General features: G+C 43.3%; 1 protein-coding gene and 2 long non-coding RNA genes across 3 annotated transcripts in view; 2 read left to right on the top strand and 1 right to left on the bottom strand.

The window, feature by feature from the left end:
* Positions 1–6,144, bottom strand: part of LOC309381061 (macrophage mannose receptor 1-like) — a 46,482-nt gene extending 40,338 nt beyond the window's left edge. Inside the window, exons 1-2 of the mRNA XM_081931464.1 lie at positions 5,988–6,144; positions 329–730 (exon numbers count right to left, since the gene is read on the bottom strand). Of these exons, the coding sequence (XP_081787590.1) occupies positions 329–730; positions 5,988–6,048 (463 nt within the window). The 5' untranslated portion in view covers positions 6,049–6,144. The remainder of the gene's footprint in view (positions 1–328; positions 731–5,987) is intronic.
* The window catches only part of LOC309353444, a 162,835-nt gene that overhangs the window by 94,683 nt on the left and 51,421 nt on the right, over positions 1–16,731 (top strand). The gene's annotated exons all lie outside the window — the stretch shown is intronic.
* LOC309353384 lies at positions 10,751–16,470 on the top strand. The gene is made up of 3 exons (XR_014161766.1): positions 10,751–10,765; positions 11,963–15,530; positions 15,914–16,470. It is a non-coding gene; the product is annotated as an uncharacterized lncRNA (long non-coding RNA).

Raw genomic sequence — 16,731 nt, 5'->3', positions numbered from 1 at the left:
TTTCATTATACTTAGGCATTCGATGTGTGGCTAAATTCACCTTGCCTATTGGGACAATTCAGATAATTATGCTATCCTAGTTGTTGAGCTTTTTTAAGGAAGCCACTTTTTGATTGACTTGATGTATAGCAGCCCTGCCCTAGGATGACAAACCTCTAAAGGGGCAAGTTACTTTATTTGTATGGGCTCTTAGTTCTGTGCATTATAATAATAATTTATTATTTATACCCCAGCCATCTGGCTGGGTTGTTGGCTTATATAACAACATGACTGAAGATTCAAGTAGCCAACTCAGAAGGAAAATGAAACAACAACCAGGAAGATTTACCTTCATAGCCCCGGGAGCACAAATCGTCTGTGGTTCCATAGACCTTCCACCGACTCCATTCGCCAGATCCCCAGTACAGCATAATTCTTTTTTCATTTTTGTTGCCATAGTTGAAATGCAGATCTGCTCCTTGGATGGCGAAAAGTGTGTCATTTTTGCATTCCCATCGCTGGAGATCGCTTGTTGAGTCACATGGGTACAGAGTAACTGGTGTCCAGTCAACCTTTGAAGATACTCCAAAACATAACTTCAAAGACACGCTCATCAGCTGGTGGCTGGAAATCCATCTAAATTTTTGTTCATCACTTTCATGGTTGCAAGTACTGGTAGTGACATAGCTTGCAGACTGTACACGAACACAAAGGTTGTGGTTTACGTTATATATTAAAAATTTGCTGGTATCTGTAACCAAAAACAAAAAAATGTAAGTTCTATGGCACAGAAGACCAACTAGTCATGTGTATCACAAGCAGAAATCTGGTTCAAGAAGCCCTTGAACCAGATTTGCACATTAATATGGAGTGAATACAAAACACAGCTATTAGGGCTCAGTGTGATCTCTCCAACAGATGTCAAAGCTCTATGAAAGTGTTTAAAGGAGAGAGAGAGCATTCTGGGAAATGATATATAATGAACTGGGGAAAAAGTTTAAAATAACTTTTACAAAAAACCCAGAAGCTTTTCTATTAGGAATTCTAGGGAAATCTTAAGGGAACAGAAGAGATTATTTATGTATGCAACAGCAGCTGTGCAGATGCTGGTAGCCCAGAGGTGGAAAGAAGACAAAGTCCCTAGCAGAGAAGAATGACAGGTCAAGTTGCTGGACTATGCCAAAATGGCAAAAATGACTGGAGAAATCAGGGAGACCAAGATTTTAATAAGGAATGGGGTAAATTTATAATTTACCTTGGAGACCACTGTAAACAAATAAAATCGTTAGCAGGACTGCAATAACACTTGTAATGTAATGAGAACTGTTGATACAATGGAGATATGAAAAGATCTGGATTACTATAAAGATGCAGCAGAAAATGTTTAATAACGGGACCCACAGAGGGGAGGAGGGAAGTCCAGAGATTCATGGGAATCTTGTATTTATGGAAGGTGTTGTGGTATGATTGCAAATTTTAATATGTAAAATCAAATAAATAAATTTGTTACACACACACACACACACACACACACACACACACATGCCAAATAGATGGCTCCACAATTGTTTTAAGATGCAATGGCTAGCTCTTCTGCAAACTGGAAATGAATGTTTTTTTTGTTTCAGTGAAAAAGCTGACCTACACTTATCTAGAAGCTGGTTTCTTCCTCTTGTCCTCCTTGGCTTCCAACCCATTAGGAAGCAGCATAAAGCTGATGAGTACTGGAGACACAAACCCTTGTAGTTTATCAGTCAGTTTTCCTTACAGACAATACAAGGAAATGTACAATTATCACCAACGGTGATAAAGTCTTTTACTATATTGTTGTGCTAACAATTGCTCTGCGTTTTTGTAAACTAGTATGTGCAATGCTTGCAAATTCTTCCTAAATACTTTTAGGGGAAGTCAAGCACAAAGTGGAAAAAAAGAAAAGGCTACTACTAATTGAAACATTGTCTTTTTTTTAAAAAAAGGGGGTAAAACTTTTCCACAGTTGCTGGAACTAAGACAGAATATTTGAACCACGTGCTCAAAAAACATATTTATACATTTGTATCTAGACTGCATACCTGCAGTTGTATTTTTTTATATTGTTGAAACAGATATTAGACGTTTCCTATGGTCACAACACAAATATGTGAAGAAATTTTTAAGCATAAGATTCAAATGTGGTTTTGAGATTTTGGACTTATCATGCATGTGCATTGAAGTATGAATGTAACTAATGCCATTTTTTAATGTGTTTATGTTGTCCATTGTTTATAGCTTCCAAAGAAGGATCATTTGTATTCCTCAACAAAACAAGCTATGTTTAAGATTGTCCCAGTGAGCATAGGCTTCTCTTTTTTTCTGATGGGAGCTATAATCCAACCACAGGGGCAGGGGGCAACAGGTTCCTTTCCCTGCTCTGCCTGCTGCATGCCATATTCCAGGGGTAGAAGGACCTGTGGCCCTCCTGCTGTTGTTGAATGACAGCTCCCACAATCCCTGTCCATTGGCCATGCTGACTAGGGCTGACGGGAGTTGGAATTCAACACTTTTGGGAGAGTCATAACTTCGCCATCTCTGTTCTGTCCCTTTATTTTGCTTAACTCTGTGCTTCATCTGTTGAAGGAACTGGAACTAGAGATGTGAGGAAAAATAAGAAGCAAATTGAATGGGGAATTCAATTCAGTTCACATTTAAAGGTGAATCTACCTAACTCTTGAAATATTTTTGAAATAATCTTTGTAAATCACTTTTTATTATTTTGTAAAAATGATTATGATGATAATTTATTATTTGTATGCCGCCCATCTGACTGGGTTGCCACTCTGGGCAGCTCCCAACAAAAAATAGTAAAAGCGCAATACAACATCAAACACTAAACACCAAATGCTGAACAAGGCTGCCTTCAGATGCTTGCTTTTTAAAAATCACGTAGCTGTTTATCTCCTCAACATCTAATGGGGGGCTGTTCCACAGGGTGGGCACCATTACCGAGAAGGCCCTCTGCCTGGTTTCCTGTAGCTTCACTTCTCACAGTGAGGGAACCACCAGAAGGCCCTCAGAGCTAGACCTCAGTGTCCGAGTTGGACGATGGGGGTGAGATGCTCTTTCAGATATATTTTACAGTCAAATTTTATGAAATAAGTAATATGTGAATTGAAACACAGCCATGCTTTGAAATTCACAAATCTCTCTGAATGTTGCAATGCAGTTCTTTGGCCATCTAATGTTTACGAAAATGTATGTAAACTGCATAAAATGCAAGTATTGGTGAAAGCAACATTAAAAATCTGTTATATTGGGGAAAATATAAATGTTAGGGAAATATGCTTTGCTAAAATATGTACATTAGACAAAACTGCACAGACAAGTTATTAGAGGAAATAAGCACTAAAATGTTGAACTTTCATGAAGACTTCTTGTAAAAAAGAATCACAAGCTCGAAAACAGAAATAATGAGAAGCCCAGAGAAAGGAAACAACTCTGGACAGGAATGAGCAGTAGCATATAAAGCAGGGATGGGGAACTGGCAGGCCTACCAATGTTTCTGAACTACAGCTCCCATAATTCCAGTTCCTTAGCCATGCTGGCTGGGGGTGATGGGCGTTGGAGTCCAACAACATCTGGAGAGCCCATTCTAAAGGATACAAAACAGCAAACTACCAATCCCAACACAGCAGCAGGACTGAACCATAGTTTGAAAACCCTACAAATTTAAGGCAGGTATGGTAGTATAGCAGCCAGAATAGAGTCACAAGCTCAAGCTCCATCCCTGATATGGCACCCCTGTTGTGCATGGGGCTTCCTGTGTTGAGCATGGAGCTCCAAGGAAGGGATCCTTCTTGCAAGGATCTGCTCATGCCTAGGGGCTCCATACAAGTAAAACACCTGGTTGGCCAGGTGTCCTGCTTGCATAGAGTGGCTGCCCATGCAACTTTTCTCATCCTTTGGGTTCTATCTGGAGCAGCTGGAGAAGGAGGAGGAAGAGAAGAAGAAGGAGAAGGAGAAGGAGAAGGAGAAGGAGAAGGAGAAGAAGACGAAGACGAAGACGAAGAAGAAGAAGAAGAAGAAGAAGAAGAAGAAGAAGAAGAGTAGTAGTAGTAGTTTGGATTTAATCTCCTGCTTTATCACTACCCTAAGGAGTCTCAAAGTGGCTAACATTCTCCCTTTCTCCCCCACAACAAACACTCTGGGGCTGAGAGACTTCAAAGAAGCGTGACTAGCCCAAGGTCACCCAGCAGCTGCATGTGGAGGAGCAGGGACGCGAACCCAGTTCACCAGATTATGAGTCTACCGCTCTTAACCACTACACCATACTGGCTGGAGGGTGAAGAAAGAGCTCATACTCTCCAACATTTCTTCAATGAAAATAGGGACGTCCCATTCCATAATGATAATTTTACTATTTCAACCCCACACATCTTACTGGGTTGCCCCAGCCACTCTGGGCAGCTTCCAACATATATAAAAACATTTAAAAAATTAAACATTTTAAAAACTTCCCCATACAGCAGTGATGGCCAAACTTGGCCCTCCAGCTGTTTTTGAACTACAACTCCCATCATCCCTAGATAACAGGACCAGTGGTCAGGGTTGATGGGAATTGTAGTCCCAAAATGGCTGGAGGGCCAAGTTTGGCCGTCACTGCTATACAGGATTGCCTTCAGACGGCTCAGGGGTCGGATAACTCCATACCTTCCAACATTTTTCTAACGAAAATAGGGACATCCTAAGGAAAAGTGGGACATTCAATCAAATCAGAAACTGGGGTGGCTTCACTAAATCAAGGATGTCCCTGGAAAATAGGGACACTTGGAGGGTCTGAGAGCTGTGAGTGGAGGGTGTCCTTTTCCCCTCATTTGGACCCCCTGGGAAACTCAACAAACCTGCTGTACCTGGAACTGGGTGTGGAGACTACAGCTGAATGGACAGCCTGAGGAAGTACCATCCACTTTGGGCCTGCCCATAAAAAGCAAGTCTAGGGTGAAAGGCTAGGAAGATGCTTGCTCTTTCCAGGAACCCTACTCTTCGTAAGGCTTTTGTGGATGAGCTGAGAGTTTGTTTGGATCCTGGGTGAGAACCCAGAGGGTGTGCCAGAAGGAAAATGAACTGATACTGATTTTTATATATTAGTAACATGCTATTAATGTAACATTTTAATATGTATCTGTGTATTTTTGTAGTTTTTTTTTAAGTTGTCTGTTGCTTCAGTTTTCTGTACACTGCTCATAGGTATTTTTAATATAATAAGCTGTACAGAAATTAAATAATCACTCAATTAATGCAGAGATTCTCTTTTCAGGAATTCATGATCAACGCAAAAATTTAGTATAAGGGTCAGAAGTATAGCCCACAGCTCCTGCTGCACATTAGTGTGCTGCATGCAACTAAATGTGCGAATAGGCCAGGGCATCTGATGTACTAAGCAGCTAGTCACATGAAAAATGAACTATTCTTGCCTTCAAAGCTAACCAGCCCCCCCCCCGCAAAGAGACAGACTTGTACGTAAAACCAGTACATTGCCAGGTGCCCAAAATTACATCCTCAGTCCTAATTTATTTATTGCATTTTTATGTGTATTGATTTACAACAATTAGGTAAAACCATGAGCTAATTTTATTTTCAACTTTGCATCTGAATATTATGCAACATGGAGAAGCAGTCAATATATTCTGCACTCACAGCAACAACAACTGACTATTTCAACCTTGCAATTGTTAATTCAGGTATGAAACTTGCACATCAAAACTGACAGCTGCAGTTAGCCTCAATAAACCTAATTTGGAAAGTCAAAACACCAAGCAGCAGGAAAAACCCAGTTGGGCTGTTTGCACATGCCGAACCAGATTACAACTCTCTCTTAACACTCAGCATACAGTTCCAGTCACTATACTAAATATATACAGGATTTGTATACTTGTTTTAATGATCCAAAATAGAAATCAGATATGCAAGCCCCATTCTTGCCCCATTTTTTGCAAAGCCCCATTCTTGGCAAAGAACTAATTGGAACTTACCTACTAGCGAAAAAACGCAAGGTTGTAAGGAAAGGAAAACCAGAAGCAAAGAAACAGGCATTTTACGCAAGTTTGCTACTGTCTTCCCTTCCGCCAGAATGCGCCATACAAGGTTTCCCTTTTGTAGCAGATCTTGTTGAAGCCAGCAAGGAGGAAAGCCCTGTTCATTTCTGAGAACTTATAGTTGAGGGAGTGCATTCTGGTTGTCTAATGATAAGGAAATGCCCTGCCACACAGGGCATTGTGAAATAACAGGAATTCATCGTTCAGACTTTGCTTCCCTAAGCTAATTTCACCGCTGAAGGAAAAAGGAAGGAAGAGCTTCCACAGAATGGCAGGTGATAAAGTGCTGAATGCTCAGCATTATTTTTTTTTCTGGGAATGCCTCAGTTGTGTGTGGGAAACAGATTGGCTCATCAAATGTCTCCAAGAATTTTGTGTGTGTGTGTCTTATGATAGCTTTTCTACTTGTTGTGATTGTTTTGCCTGTACTTGTTAATTTTTATTTCTTATTTCTATCTTGCGTTTCAACATGTGAAGCCAAACTTCAACATGTTAAAATCAATGTAATTTAAAACAAAAACATATTTAAATAGAAATGCCTCAAAATGGACTTTATTATGTTGACTCATTCCTAGATGCAGCCCTTCATGTAGCATTATAAAACAGCTTAAAGCAATATTGAACATCCCACAGTGGTTCCTGTCTTCTAGGGGGAAGATTGGAATAATTAGTCTTAAAAAAGAAATAACAGCAACTCAACAAAAACACCAGAGCTATCAAGAACAGCAAATGAATACAAATCAAGACAAGTGCCACCCCATATCATCAGGCAGAGAGAGGTAGTTGCCTCAGGTGGCAAAGACTATGGGGCAGAAACCAGGCAGAGCTATGTGTGCCACACAGCCTGTCCTTTGCCCCCCAAAGCTAGTCTGTGCTCCTCAGGTGCATTTTACTTCCTGGATTTATAACAGAAACCTGTTGCAGTCAGCAAGCATCCAGAGTATGTCTATGCTCTATTTTCAAAGTGCAGGTTTAAACCTTTAAAGTACTTATGTAACCTTGGCCCAGCTCATCTTAAGAGAGTAAGCTGCTGGTCCAAGGGCCACTCACTCCAGGATTTCAGCTGGCCCTCTGTGTCTCCACCCATCAGCTCTTCAATGGAAAGCAGATGAGAGGGAAGTTGGCTTTGATGTTGCACAAAGAATGCCATTTCAGCTCTTTCCTCTGCAAGAAGATTTGCTCCAAGTGGAGGGAGAAACGCCTTAATAGATTCATTGCTGTGCCGGGGCTGGGGGTAACCTGAGCAACAGTCCGACAGGGCCAAGGCAGGACACGAGGCAGGAAACCAGGCAAGGTTAGGCACAGGGTCTCAGGCAAGTTCTGGCAAACAGCAATGTTGCTCCTGCTACCTGGGGTGGGGTCCAACAGCCTTTTATCTTTGTCAGGGTAACGGCTGGTCCTGATCCCCCGGTGACTCACCTCCCTGTCTCGCCCAAAGGCAAGCACTCCTCCTGCGAGTACTCAGTTCTCTCCTTCTCTCAGACCTTAGTTGCTGGAGCTCGGGAGATGTCGGTGGGTTACCAAACCCAGAGGCCGCCTCAGCCTCTCCTGACCCAACTGGTAGTGGAGCAGCTGTAAGTGATTGCCCAGCTGGAGGCAACGAGGTAATCCCCGCATCTGGAGCCAGGGCAGGCTCAGGCCCCTGACTCGGCCCAGCTGGTGCTTGTTGCAGGGGAACCTGTGCAGACTGGGGCTCTTCAGAATCAGGCCCCAGACTAGGTTCAGCTGCTGCCTGAGGCAAAGGATCCGGTGCAGACTGAGACTCCTCTGGTTCCGAGCCCGAGCCCGAGTCGCAGGCCATCACAGTTGCAAACATGCAAGAAGTCATCCAGGCATTTTGCAGTTGCATGTGTTATGGGGTGCATCTGGATTTTGAAGTTTACAGCTTTGAATAGTTGCAAGAGAGAGCTATTTCAAGATCAAAAATTATTTGCACTGTTCTGTTCACCCCTGCCTTAAGACAATGTCTCCTCCTGTATGAAAACCCTCCTCCCTGCCACACACAAGAGTCACCTGAGCAGATCCTGTTTTTGAATTCCAAATATGCATCTCCTTCTACAGAGATGCCACCCACTTTAATTTCAGATGGTTTTTTTTTGGGGGGGGGTGTTTATGATTTCTGCTCTAGTAGGCCTTTGAGAAGTGGCACCTTGTTGATAAATGGCCCGGTGCATCATATCCTGGGGGTTTGGAAAGAGTTCTTGCTGTGTGGGGAAGCCTTGCAACGGGCTTCTCCTAACAACCGGAGCCAGAACTTCAATAGCTGTACAGATGTACCTTGGAAGTAGAATGGAATCCATTCCAGAAGTCCTTTGACTTCCAAAATGTTCGGGAACCAAGGCGCAGCTTCCAGTTTGGCAACTGAAGGAAGGCTAATTTAAACTCTGGCTTAAGGCAACGTCCATACACCTTAGCTGAGTGCACAGATTTATTAAATTCATTTGCTTGTCCTTTTAAAATAAAAGCTTTTAAATAAGAAACTGTATCACCTGTAACATTACTAATAAATGTAATTAAGTCTGGGGTTGGTATTTTGGGAATCTAGCAATCCCTGAGTCTCAGGAAGTTTTCAAAGCAGATTTATTGGGTTCACAGGAATCAGAGTTATGGAGAAGTGAATGTTTTCACATGCTTCCAATCAAACCCTACAAAACCAACATGAACCTTTCCAGCCACACCACGTCTGTACTCTGGAAGGAAGCCTACACACCCGAAAGGTCAGGCAACTGTACAAAACAGGTGCCGTTTCCAGCAACAAATTTGTCCGTTTTGAAAACAATGTGTTCCAGTCGGTTGTTGATGCAGTTGTTGATATTGACATCTAGGCTCTTTTAATTTTCATTCAAAACATGATACTCATTGCTACATAGGAGAAAGCCTCTTTAAATTCATTCCCAACTATCATTTTCCTTGAGATCTTGACTGGTGTGACTGTGTACACATTCTGGCTGTGTATCCATTCTCTTAGATCTTTAAACAAGTGTGTTTTCTGTTGGTGATTTGTGGATCATTTAGACCACCACATATGATGGGAGGCCTCTTCAGGGCTAAAACTGTGTAGGCCAGGGGTCAGCAAACTTTTTCAGCAGGTCGGTCCACTGTCCCTCAGACCTTGTGGGGGGCTAGACTATATTTTGGGGGGAAATGATGCAAGAGCACCACAAACCCCAATGGCTGCTTACCTGTGTTTTATGAGCGGCAGGGGCTGGCGATGACAAAAGAGCTCTGGAGAGGGGCTGCTTAAAATGGCGGCCGCTTAAGTGCTGCTGCTGCTGGCACCAACAAAGCCTAGCCCCCTTCCTCCTCTAGGCAGGGTGGGGAGAAGCCAGAAGGAGGGAGGGAGGGAGGATGCGGCGGTGCCATAGCTGTGTGAGGGAGAGAGAAAGAACGCGCACTGGTGATCCATGCAGCGACTCCCGGACTGTCCACAGGCCAGATCCAGAAGACAATTGGGCCTGATCTGGCCCGCGCACCTTAGGTTGCTGACCCATGGTGTGTAGATGGACAGGGTGTTCACACAAGCCCCGTCCCCAGTGTTCCATGTGCACAGGCTTTCCTCTCTGTGTGCTTCTGATCCTCCAGAGCAGATTTGAAGAGGATGCAGGCAGAGGGAGGCAGGGAAGTTCCATTGCGCAAGCAGAAATCATGAAGCAGAATGAAGCAAGTTGCTTCCACTCACTTCCTTCCTCCATGGGTGGAGTTTGGTACAGTCATACCTCAAGGTGAATGTGCTTCGGGTTGAGCGCATTCGAGTTGCGCTCCATGGCAACCCGGAAGTAACACAGCACGTTACTTCCAGGTTTCGCTGCTAAATCCACCTCTGTCCACTACACACCCCTTCCGCTCCTGCCTCCCATCCCACCCTTTCCATCAACCTCCGCTCTTGTTGCTGCATTTCCCTTTCTCAGGGAAGAGAGGTAGCTAATGGAAAGGGCACTCAAAACCACCAGCCTCCTCCTCCTCTGCTGCGTGCCTGCGGCCCTGTTTCCTGTTACTGCAGCAGCCCATCAAGTGGTGAAGGAGCTGCAGCATCTTGTTCACATTATAACACGTATTCTTCCATGTGCTGGGGTGGTTGGGAAAGACATGGGAATATGCTTTATCTTCTTATTATTTCTATTCGTTCCCCTCCTTATCTCTGACATAAATCAATTAAAATTGGTGGAGAGGTCAGGCACACACACACACACACACACACACACAGTCCTTTTTTTTGGAAATGGGAGTCTTTGCTATGACTGCACAATTTAAATGGCAAGTTCACAAGATAAGCACTTCGAAGTATAGCTTGCTTATAACATGTTTCTATGTTTGCAAGAATGCATGTGTCTAAGGCTCGGATCTAGAGGACAGCATACATGTTTACGTCATGTGAATACATAAAGAGGACACTGCTGCATACAATCAGCTACAAAAACAGCTTTATGTTTATACTGAAAATGTCTGCACCCAATGAAGGCAATGATGAATACAAAACACTTTGTATTTATCCCTTATTTCAAAGGAAAATGTCACCAATCCACTTCAAATTCTTTAACTGCAATGGTTCAATAGCCTGCATTTTTTTAATGGAGCATGTGGAGTGTTTATTCCTTTATTGCAAATTGATCCTTACACTGCCAGCCTCTCTGAGTTTAATGGAGCTTATTCCCATGTAACTGGGTAAAAAAATTGCAGCCTTACACAACCCTAAGCATTTTTGCTCAGAAATTACCGTATTTTTCATACCATAGGGCGCACCTGACCATAGGGCGCACCTAGTTTTTAGAGGAGGAAAACACACAAAAAAATATTCTGAATCAAATGTTGCACTAAACTATTTAAAGCACAAAGCAGGCGGCTCCTGTCCACTTTGCGCTTTGCTGCTTTAAATCGAGCCTCAGAGGAGGGTAGGAAGGGGAACCATGGCTTATCTAAGTCCAGTTAATAATGCTGAGCCTGACTTATGGCCATCGAGATTAGCCTGGCCGTCTCAGTGGAAATCTGGGGAGGCTGAGGCTTTCCAGTGGTCAAAGTGTGGTTGTGTCTTCCTGCCCGGCATCTATTTCCTGCCCTCTTTCCCCCCTGCACCCTCGCACCCTGCTTTGAGGGAAGGAAGCAGAGCCATGGATCCTCTGCTCGCAACTGCAGTGGATTCTCTCCACTTTGTAAGCTGCTCCCCTCCCACTTTGCTGCTTCAAAGGGAGTCCAGGAGGAGGGAATCCATGGTCCCCTTCCTTCCCTCTTCTGTGATTGCTTTGAAGCAGGAAAGTGGGAAAGGAGCTGCTTACACAAGTGTGCTTCAAAGGGAGTCCAGGAGGAGGGAATCCATGGTCCCCTTCCTTCCCTCCTCCGTAGTTGCTTTGAAGCAGGAAAGTGGGAGAGGAGCTGCTTACAGGAGTGTAAGCTGCTCCCCTCCCACTTTGCTGCTTCAAAGGGAGCCGGGGAGGAGGGAATCCACTGCAGCCATGAGCAGTGGAGGATCCATGGTCCCCATCCTTCCCTCTTCCGTGATTGCTTTGAAGCAGGAAAGTGGGAGAGGAGCTGCTTACACAAGTGAGCCGGAGAGGAGGGAATCCGCTGCAGCTTCCCCCACCTCCCGGAGAGCCCGCAGAAGCCGTGAGCTCTTTAAAAAGGCTGTGCGTCTTCTCCTGGCTTTTCTGGGACGTGGGGGGGATTCCCCCATCTCCCGCAAAACCGGTAGAAGCCACCAGTTCTTTAAAGGGGCTGCGTGGCTTCTCCTGATGCAGCTAGTCAGTCCCTTCTCCTTCCTGGGGAAAAGCCCGCAAGAGCGCACGAAGCTTGTGTGCGGCTCTTGGGGGCTTTTCCCGCCTGCCTCCCCCCCCTGCATTCGCTCCATAGGACGCACATACATTTCCCCTTGCTTTTTAGGAGGGAAAAAGTGCGTCCTATGGTGCGAAAAATACGGTAAGTCCCACTGAGTTCAGTAGGACTTATTTTTATTATTACTATGTTTACTTAGATTCCACCTTTTTCCCTGACAGGGATTCAACGTGGCTTGCAGCTAAAATAGAAATAGCTGGGTGGGGGGAGCAATCATTAAAGACGATCTATCTATCTATCTATCTATCTATCTATCTATCTATCTCAACATACAAAGCATTGCAATAAAAATATCACAGCACCAGCCCTTTCTTTAATAAGTCAATTCTTAAAAGCCTGTTGGAACAAGAAAGTCTTTAACTGCTGGTGGAAAGATAGCAAGGAAGGAGGGAGTCAGTTTAATTTTAAGAGACTTAATTAGAAATGAAAACTCACTGCGGTTTACAATACCCCGAAAGCAAGAAATCCTGCTATTAAAGATTTTTTTTTTGTCCTTCAAGGGGGAAGTTCTGTGAAGATATTTCATAATAGCTGGTTCTCAATTTTTTTAAGAAATGGTGCAATAGCTCTATCTTTGAAAGAGACTGGCTAATATTGTGTTGCAATTACATCTTTAAAAGATTTAATTTAAAAAATGTGCATTCATATTCACAGACTTGAATCTGAACATCAGGAATTGCAATTAGATCAGCTTTTGCCCAGATTTAGAGCTGAACTAATTCAGTAGACAATACTGGGCTGGTTTTCTATATGCTTAACTTGAACCCTTAGAAATCACTGAAACTTAGTGAATACCATGACCTATGGATAGCTCAGTTAGAGTGTGGTGCTGGTAATGCCAAGGTTGCAGGTTCAATCCCCGCATGGGACAGCTACATATTCCTGCATCACAGAGGGTAGGACTAGATGATCCTTAGAGTCCCTTCCAAATCTACAATTCTATGGTTCTGAGATTGATTTCAGTGGAACCCAAGTTCACTAACTTGATCTGGTTCTAGCTCATAGTATTTTTACATTGGGTGGGGGCACTGCAAGCAAGATTTGTACATAAAGAAATGAGTTTTATTTCAAGAACAGGACTCCTGAATTATGCAATCCTGAATCCAATTCTACTTTAAAGCACTTAATCCCCTAATTGCCATTTATATGCTGCTGAAGACCACTAGCTAGATCTTCATCTGAAGATCACTGAATCACTACTCAACATCAATACTGACCATAGTTTTATTATGCCGTTTCAGAATAACAATAGCATTTTGCAAATGTGTTTAACATTTTGCATTTTAGACATTGGTTGTTGTTTAGTAAACTGCGATAGTAAACCCAAGTAAAAATGTTTTTATTATATATTGCAATAAATTGTCACTCCTGACAATTTGTACCATGCAAGACCAGTATTTCCTGCTCCAGATGGCAGTGGCTCAGAGGTCTCTGGTGCAAGTCTTTCCTAGATCTTCTACTTGAGTTCCGTAGCCAAAATTGTTTACAAGTGATTTATGGGTCTTCCATCTTGCTGTATTTAGTAGATATTTTCCCAAGAGTCATCAGGCAGGTGTCCTCGTCACTATTCTCCTCCAAGAGTCCTTGCCCACCTCAGGCAAAGCAGATGGTAGGGGTACTGCTAAGTTGTGGTTAGACTGAACACACAGGAAGACTATGTCATTGACAAAGGATCACGACTGCTGTTTTTCTGAGGATAAGAGACAATCCATGGGGTTTACTTGTTCCACATATAAACATAGACCATCACTGAGGAAAGATGAGTTAGACAACAGTTTGGCAGAAGCTCCAAAGCTCTATCTGAAGTGATATGATGGACCTAGAAGTTTATCATTAGTAATCCATTGAAAAACAGGAAGCAAGGAACTGTAAGTGAACACTTTTTGAAATGCAAGACAGACACATATGGACTTTCTAAAGATCTGTACTGGAATCAGTGCTAATTAACTTGTTCCTAAGTGAACTGGAATTAGGGGGGAAATGGACAAGCTTGCACATGACACCAGTTTAGAATGGTGAAAAACAAAACTGACTGCACAGAGCTCCAAAAGGGCATCTCCAAAACGGGGAAATGGGCAATAATAAGGCAAGTGAAGTTAAATATAAATGAAGTTGTGCATACTGCAGCAAACAAGCTGCATGTGGCTGTATGTACAGGCTAATAGGGTCTGAAAGATCTTCGGGTCATGATGAATAGCTCAATGAAAATAAGTGGGCAGCAACTGTAAGATAATTAAAATAAAACAGACCATATTGTAATGACCCGTGGTACAACTGCATTTGGAAAATGCGACACAAAAAAGGCAACCAGAATGATCATACGATTGAAGCTGATTCCAGATGAAGCCAAACTGGTGTTTGGGGCTTTTCAGTTTTGAAAAATACACTGGGGTGGTGGTGGGGAAGACATGAGAGGTTGAAATTATTATTTGCATGAGAAGAACATGATTTATTTTTGTTCCTCGCTCATAATACCAGGTGTTGGAAGTAACTGGCAGGATTCAGGATGGACAAAATAAAGCACATCACATAATTAAGGAACAGATTGTCCTAGATGTGATGACCACTAGGCTTAAAATAGCATAAAGGAGGGAAGACAAACTAATGGAGGATCATTTTATCAATGAGTATGAGCCATGCTCGCTACATCCAAACTCCAGGGGCAAGAGAATATGCCACTGAATATCAGTTGCTTGAGGATAGCAATGGGGAAAGGTTTTGCCTTCCTACCCTACTTTTCACTTCCCTAGAGGCATCCGATTTGTGACTATAAGAAACAGGTTATTTGACTAGATGGACCTTTGGTTCATTCAGCAAGGCTCTTAAGGTCTACCTAGTAATGGGAAACTTGCAGTCCTCCAGATGCTGCTAAACCACAGCTCCCGTCATTCCTGACCTCTGGCCATGCTGACTGAGGCTATTGTGAACTGGAGTCTGACAACATCTGGAGGGCCATAGGTTAGCCACCCCTGGCCTGCACTTATATGAGAATCACACTTGGAGGGATAAGGTAACAGTCTACTTTATTCAACGCTAGGACCATACAACACAGTGGAGGGTACACATCAAGAGCAGGAGTAAAGAGCTTTGGAGCAAAAGAAGTGGGTATCATAGCAGTCAACAGTGACCTTGGAATCCCCACTGTAGATACCAAGAAAGAGCCAGCTGTTGGATCAGCCAGAATTGGAAGAAATGCTGTGCAATTCTATTATATAAAGGCAAGTTCAGTGTTGGTTATTCTCAATGCTGCATCTCTGCAAGGTAAGCAGGAAAATGGTGATGCTTTAGAGGACCAATCCTAGTCAACATTTTTGGGATCTTGCTCTTCCCAAGCCACTAATGATATTGCAGATGTGACAGAATGATCTGAATGCTGATTCAGCATTCCAATTGTGTCTGAAATTTGGATTTGTGGTCCCAAGAGCTAAGAGGAGTGGCAAAGCTCAGAGGTTCCCAAACTGTGGTCCACAAGCTTCATTCAGGTGGTCCATGGCATGTCTATAATTAAAAACCACACAGCACTTAGCACAGCACATTCTAATTGCTAGAACAGACAGAAAATCCGCAAGGACTCTCAGCAATGTTCAAATGGTCAGAGTAGGTGGAAGAGTTTGGGAACCACTGACTTAAACAATATCAGGCAAAACAGAGTCATAGGTGTTGGGATACTGCCAGGGAGATATGGCCCATCATGGCCCCCACGTCGCCTCTGGACGTCCATCGACCTCCCGTAGAAACGCAGTATCAGCAATTAGCGACACTAGCTCCAGAAAATAGCTTGCCACATTCCAGAACTGATGCACGCTCTATCAGCAGAATTCGCACAGCGAAAGTTGAACGCAGGAGAGCATTATTGAGAAGTTTATTCAGCGTTGGTCAGAACAAAAGAAAAATCATGACTGCCTGCTTGCGTGTTCAGGCACAGAGAGAGACGAAAGCATAGACACAACAGAAACATCCTGTGAACAGGAAATACGCAGACTCTGTGACTCACAAAGCCTGCTCCCTTTTAAGGTGGAACGGAAATATCCTAACAATAGGTGCCTCTGGCTGAGAGAAGGCAGAAGCATTCCCAGCATTCTCCTTGAAGACCAAGATGAGCACATGGACTTATCCAAAGTCATCCTGTGGTCCTGGGGAGGAATTCAAAGAGGTATATAAGTTACTGTCCTCCATCCTGTGTGTAGGTTCCTGGTTAGTCTGAAGGTCATTAACAATCCTTATTTATCGCCTATTAGATATTGCTTTATTGAGGCAAACTTAGAAACCCAAACCCAAAGCAGCTATCATGCTGACGTCAGAAGCAGATACAACAGCAAAAGGGATAGCAGAAACAGATGTGGTGGGTACCACAACAGGCACCAAATGAGCCAATAGTGGGCAGATTATCTCCTCTGTACTCACAGATCGAAGATCCATTGTTTGATCTGATCTCATAATGCCCAGTATTGTGTCCTGCAAGGTGGGAAATTCTTAAATGCATACCAGGCACTACTTCTAAAAAGCTATGCCCTAAGTGTGCAGCGAAAGACAGAGATAAATACCTGCAGGGAAATAGCAATACCTGCAGGTAGAAAGAAATTAGTGGAATTAAAAACGAAACAAAACAGAGAGAGAAAGAGGTACCCACTATTCTGTGTTCAGATAAATGCTAAAGTTCGCTGATGAATTCTACAGAAAATGTTCCCCAAGCTGCTGCGAAGAGAGAACTAAGCTTGCTCCACCGCTCAAGGCACGAACAGTTAATCAGAAGTCTCCCCATGAAAACAGAGGGCATAAAACCATTTCCATGGCTAGAACTTCTGGATGTAGTTGGGAGATGATCTGCATTAGGTGCAGTAGACATACTCTGGAACTA

This window comes from Podarcis melisellensis, assembly GCF_964234715.1.
Source record: "Podarcis melisellensis genome assembly, chromosome: 12".
Lineage (NCBI taxonomy): Eukaryota > Metazoa > Chordata > Lepidosauria > Squamata > Lacertidae > Podarcis > Podarcis melisellensis.
Note: the sequence above shows the minus strand (reverse complement) of the source record. Positions and strands in the feature narration are given on the sequence as shown.